Source organism: Branchiostoma floridae, chromosome 2 (assembly GCF_000003815.2).
Source record: "Branchiostoma floridae strain S238N-H82 chromosome 2, Bfl_VNyyK, whole genome shotgun sequence".
NCBI classification, from domain to species: domain Eukaryota; kingdom Metazoa; phylum Chordata; class Leptocardii; order Amphioxiformes; family Branchiostomatidae; genus Branchiostoma; species Branchiostoma floridae.
In genome coordinates, this window is record NC_049980.1 from 1,053,790 (window position 1) to 1,060,139 (window position 6,350).

Consider the following 6,350-nt stretch of genomic DNA (forward strand, 5'->3'; position numbering starts at 1 on the left):
GTGTGGTTAAAAGAAAATCTCTACAAGTATATTTCTTCGGCTTGCGTTCCATACTTTACTTTTGGCTTGCGAGAGAGCAAGATAGACGGTCACAAGAAATCAAAAATTATCAGTTATGCTTCTAACCCAACAACAAACTCAAAGAGTGCTACTCCAAATCAAATTTTCCTCCTTTCACCGCGTGCGCGCGTTCGGCTCCCGGCGGCCCCTCCACCGCCGCCTGTTTTCTAAAAATGGGCGCTAAACGCTAAAACGTTTTTTTGTGTTTGGCGGACTTTGGGGGATCGCGCGTTAAAACATTTATTCACCGCGAGTGAATAAAGAAGTAATCATCTCCAACATCGGTAATTAAGTTAAGGAGAAAGAGATAATGCGCCTCGCACAAAAGGGGCAAACAAAGAAAGTTTTCCACGGGGAATTTTCCCGTCCGGACTTGCACCTCCATGGCGGGTGTAGTAACAGCGATATTGGTAGAGTTTCTAAAAGAACCTGAGTAGCTTTCCGTGTTTAGATAATTGTTTTTGTACTTCACGAATCGTCTGGGTAAAATCTAATTTAACTGGGACGTGATCTCTGCATTCTGAAAGTATTCCTTTTCTTTCGATCGGTACGTAGCTAGTTTTTTTTACGGGCTGTTCAATTCAAGTCCATTTGAGCACTTCTACTAAGACAAGTAGATAGATGGTGGGATTTATTATGCAAGAAGAAAGTGAGCATTGTCTTTGAAGGCTTGAAGTTTGTATACAGGAGGAAAAAACAGTTACCATAGAAAGAAGCTGTTTCTGTAGAAGGACTTTGAGATTGGTAACTGATGTATAATGATATGAGTCAGAGCAAGGAGGTTCTTTTTTTAACCTCCTTTGTTAGAGGAAAAACTAGAGTTACACTGAAAGGCTGTCAATGGAAGGACAAGTAGTCTGAGGTCATCGTTTATTGTTTGTTGTTTTATAGTCATCGAAGCAATAGCGTTAAAGTCCTGATTGATAAGAGACAGGAAGACAACGCGTTGCCTGTGAGAAAGAAATGTATGGATGAAATTTGTTTTTGATTTTCAGAAACGGCCGAAAATTTATGTGCGCGTAGATGTCATCCATATAATCAAATTAACGCGGCCTAAGACAGAGAGGTTGGTTAACCATTGGTTCGAGGACGACTCGTTGGAAGGCTAAACTTTGCAATAACTTGTAATGTTAAGTTTATTACACTGTTTCCCCTCATCCGATGAACACTTAAAATGGAAACTGGAAAACTTGATGCCCATCCCTGAACTTCGCAATGCATTTAATGAAATTTTCCGCGGGATTAACGTTATCTATGTTCGTTGTTTTTAAAGACAGTGTATGTAAAGATATCAATCGCGATCGACGGGAGGTGGTTCAAACTACAACATTTTGTAATCATTAGATTATTTTAAAAATATTGCAGGTTCAAGACATCATCCGTCGAAGTGATAACCTTGAACATTCTGTTTTCAAGAACAACGAATATAGGTTACCCAGCGAATAAAGGTGAACTAATGTTATAATCTTAGAATTTTGAAAAAAAAGAGTTTGGTTAACGTTATAACTTCTCAGTTCCCCCCCCCCCTCCCCCCCAAAAAAAGAAATCTGTCTATGAATTCAAAGTTGGGTACATTTCAGCACTAGCGCGTGCCTATAGAGGCACAAGGAGATAACCTTGTTACGTGACATATCCCCAAGGTCACGGTAATGGCGTCCCTGAGCGGCAGCACACAGATTGATGATGACATCACTCTTTGTGCTCTCGTCATGATCTCGTCCCCAGTGTGCACAGAGGTTGATTGCGTTACGCGCTAAAAGTACGCTGCACTTTAGAGTTTTTCATCACACAGCGGCTGAAAAAATGGCAGTTATCAACACAGTGGGATGTCGACACTTGGCCACCACTGCAAGTATTTCACTTAATTACCCCTCATCAAATATCATGATATCATGGAGGTTATATATTCTAAGCGACGTTTGTGTGTGTATGATATCTGTCTGTTATTCAACAAGATAACTCAAGAACGGTTTGATGGTTGGTTTCATATATTTGGTGTGAAAGTAAGATGTGACAAAAACTTTAAATTGTCATATTTTGTCCTCTCCACAGCGGCTTCCCTGGGTATTGCAGCGAATTTTCCGGTTTTGATATCTCGTTTTCTTTCTTATAGCAGTTTTTCGGTGTATCTCTTTTCTCGGACATGATATGGTCTTGCCATTCAGATGGCAGTAAAAAGTGGCGCAGATGCGGCCCCCTAACATCTAATTTCCGAACTGCAAGGGCGTTTAGTCCAAATATGTCAAAAAGGATAACTGATGAAAGGAACGATGGATTTCCTTACCTAAGAAAAGTCCAAATGAGGAACAGATTTGCATAATTGATACAAAAATGGCAAAACCGCTTTATGATAAATGATTGTAATTACCTCCATGAAATGTCATGGAGGGTATATTTTCAGTAGCGTTTGTGTGTCTGTGAACAAGATAACTCAAGAACGGCTGGATGGATTGGTTTCATACTTAGTGTGTTGGTGGGATGTAATAAAGCTGGAAATGATTAGATTTTGGACCCTCTAGCGGCTTCCCTTGGTACTGCAGCGCAACTTCAGGTTTTGCTATCTTGTGTTCTGAAGAAGCTATGGTCACGAATTTTCATTTTAAACTTGTGACATATGTAATAATTAGGGCCAACATTGCCATTTATAAATCATGTGAATGTACAAGTCATTTGCGTATAAACATTTCATGAAGGTATGAACTCTAGTTTCATGATAGCCTATCATGGTAGCGATTTTGAATGGACTAGTTATATAGACCTATAACTAGGTTAACAATAGAAAATCAAGGAAAATACGTCGGTTAGTGAAGTGTATCTGTCAAAAGAAAACATCATGTTATATTCCTGTTTTATCTTCACCCTGTTGTTACTTTGTCTTTGTGGTTAGCTCAGATTTAAGATCTATTTCAGAGATTTAAAGAATAAATTTAAACGTCAAATAATGTACACATTTCTTTTTCTAACATTCCAAATTAATGGTTTTCGTCTTAATTTTCTATCATTTGCGAGCAGAATGAAAATGTTAAATTGAGCATGAATCCAGCATAGTCTAGAGAGTCTTTGTGGACTACCTTGACTTTCTCCACCGTTGTAAACTGATATTAGTCATCCATTTCTTGAAACATTATGACTTCCTTTCCAAATATGTACTTTTCATTTTTTACTTAAAGATGAAAGACAGATAGCAGGAACAGTTGATTGTTACAACAGAAAAGGACAAAAAAGCAAAAAAAGACTCAACGCAGTTTACTAGTGTTTTGCTCAAGTCATGTTATATTCTTATGCTGCAAACACTGTAAGCATTCAATTTGAAAAGACACTGAAACTCTTAGAATCTCTCATACAAAAAAAACATAATCTCTGGACCTCTCTATATAACGTTAGTTCACCTTTATCCGTTGTGAAACCTATATCCGTTGTTTTTCAAAACAGCGCATCAAGGGATATCAACGGTGGTTTCAAATTGTAATATTTTCAAAATAAAGCAGTTTGACCTCACATTTGATAATTAGCGATGCATATACAATGTATCAGAACAAATATATCGTTGCAACAATAGACAATAAAAAGCAGACAATTCCTTCTTGCATACAGCGTGTTCTAATACGTCTAGTAACAAGTTAAAATGACATATTTGTAAACAAACCTTAAGACATGTATTAGATATGCGATGTTGAGAACACGAATTCATGTTATGAAATTCTTAGCCAGTATGTTACGGCGAAAGGCTTTCAGTTGTAGGAAAAGGTGTTGTGATTCCTGTTATCCAACTGTACCTAACAAAACCCTGTCGACCCTAGCACCCTAGTGTGCCGCTGGCAAAGAGTACAGAGTTTTCAATCTGATCGACATTTGAGTAATAAAATTTTAAAAAGACTTCGTATATTACACAACATGTTAACAGAGAACAGTCGATGAAAGAATGCGTAGAAAACATCGTACTTCTTTGTCCAGTATATTGATAACTTGTCCTTGTAAAATTTGCTAGCATATCTACATATATAATGGCAATCATCGTAATCACAATATGATGTTGAAAATTCTATTTGTTTCCTGACTTTTTCGTTAAATCACTTTCCCCGAAATCTAAAGAAAGAGAAAGAAAGAAAAAATAGATTCGTACCAACCGGTCATATTTTTCAAGGCCGCAAATTGGAAAACGTTTCCTAGTCTTCGCATTTAGTGACTAATAAAGACGTCATTGTCTCAGATGAATCGAAAGAAAAAGAAAGAAAGAAAAATTGAATTCCTAGTACCTACCGACAATAAGTTTTTCAGGGTCGTATTTGGAAACACAACATATTTTCCTTGGCTTCGTGTTAAGTGGGTGATATATATAGTCGATATAGACACAGATGAATACGGTACTTATCCTATTCAACTTGGTCCATTTCATTCCATTCTTACGTTTATGATCTGTATTGTTATTCACGCATGGGCGTCGTATTTTACACCATACATAGTGAGAGTACTTCTTTCAAGTTGAGAAGTATTTTTAGATAATATGAACGAAAGAAGACATCAAGTTAGCACAACTGACAACAGACACATCCATCTATTTGTCAAGTTGAAATAAATATCACTATTTTAAATCAAGAAATGTATGATATCGACAAAAATCTTTATAATATTATTCGAACGATGACAACAAAACAAGTTACAATAATCACAATCTATCTCTTCTCAATGGTGCACTCTGTTTTCAATATCTAATCAGGTTACAAATAATCGTTTTAGTCTTCTTTTTATCGGTTAAAGTTACCTTGTGTCCGTATCCTTCAGCATGAAGATTGTAGTAATGCCTTTTGTCCCAATCTGGCGTAAACATTCATATTTTCGAGGCAAGATTTTTGCTTCTAGTCAGTCAATGTTTTGCCGTTTTTTTCCTCAAGAATGTTCACTTACAGTTTTGTCATTTCACAAAAGCGATCAGACTTGCTTGTTCGCTGACAGTCTTTACTTAGAGTCCGGCTCTAGAAGACTAGCCATGTCAAACTTTCTTCTCACCAATGTGCCGTCGGGAGAAATCTTCGCCGTCTTTTCCCGCGTTTTTTCCTGACTGGACGTGTCGTTTGAAAATGACATTTGCAGTACTGTTGACTCCTCGCGTCCTGTCGATGGCGGGACGGGATCGTGTGATGAGCCGCGGGGGGGATCGCTCGGGCACGGGCGGGGAGGCGGGCTGACCGTACCGCTGTTCTCGTTGGACGACCCCGAGCTACTGTTGCCGTCGTCCTCGGGCAGGAGGCCCATGTGCTTCCGAACCTTCCGCTGGGCCCGCCGCCGTCTGAAGTCTCCCTGGGCGAAGTCGTCCACGTTGGCGGGGTGGACTGCCCAGAAGTGCCCCTTCCCGTTAGCACTACGCCCCATCTTGACGAAACAGTCGTTTAAGGACAAGTTGTGTCGGATAGAGTTGCGCCAGCCGGGTCCACGGTTTCGGAAATACGGATAGTTGTCTAAGATGTATTTGTAGATGTCGCTAAGGACCAGTTTCTTCTCCTTAGAGCTCATGATGGCCATGGCGATGAGACCGATGTAGCTGTGGCTGGGCTTCGGCTCCTCGTGCGGCATGGGCCCGAAGGATGTGCCGGGTCCGACCGGTAGGTATGAGCGGGGGTAGAACAGGTAGGACGTGGAGAAGAACGGGTTGGAGGCGTACATCGGTAGGCGAGCGTCGCTTGTCAGGTGGACGGGCGGGGATGGGTGAGCCCGACCGCCGCAGTCGTACACGCACATGCCCTGGTAAGGAAGCTGAGGACGGGGCACCGCAATGGTCTGCAACCCTTCTCGGGAGGATGGCGCCTGGAGGCCCGAGGATGGCTTGACTTGGTACGGCACCATCTCTACCGGGCGCACGAAGTGATGCATGTTATAAAGTACCTATTAGTTAGAATATCAGACGAAAGTTGTAGGACTGACAGGACAAAACAGGTGCCACGGCCTTTCAAGGAAATTAGACCACGCCCCCTCTGACGTCACACAGAACCTGGCATTTGATTGGTCGACAGTAAAATAGTAGATATCATTCCAGCATTGCTTGGCAAGTGCATGGTTTTAGTGTATTTCCCTATATCGAAAAGCAAATTGTGAAAAATGGAACGGAACATGATTTCTTTCTGTCTACCTCCCATCAAAATTATACAAATGGTAATGTATGCTTTGCTATTATAATAACAAAAAATACTTCTGTTTTATGTCTAAGGCCGGCTGTGAGTTTATATTTGGTGAAAAAGTTTCTATAATGAAATAAGATTATAAATAATAAACAAATGGGAGTACTTTTTATTCAT

The 6,350-nt window shown here is 40.1% G+C and overlaps 1 protein-coding gene across 1 annotated transcript; it reads right to left on the reverse strand.

Annotated features, from left to right (window-relative positions):
• Positions 1-3,113: 3,113 nt before the first annotated feature.
• LOC118403676 (forkhead box protein I1-like) lies at positions 3,114-6,067 on the reverse strand. Its single transcript, XM_035802459.1, has one exon. The coding sequence runs from the start codon at positions 5,926-5,928 to the stop codon at positions 5,017-5,019; it is 912 nt and encodes a 303-aa protein (XP_035658352.1). The 5' UTR covers positions 5,929-6,067; the 3' UTR covers positions 3,114-5,016.
• Positions 6,068-6,350: the final 283 nt, after the last annotated feature.

What these genes read in the sequence shown, in the direction of transcription:
- LOC118403676 (XM_035802459.1), bottom strand. Translation starts at nt 5,928, where the DNA reads ATGCATCACTTCGTGCGCCCGGTAGAGATGGTGCCGTACCAAGTCAAG.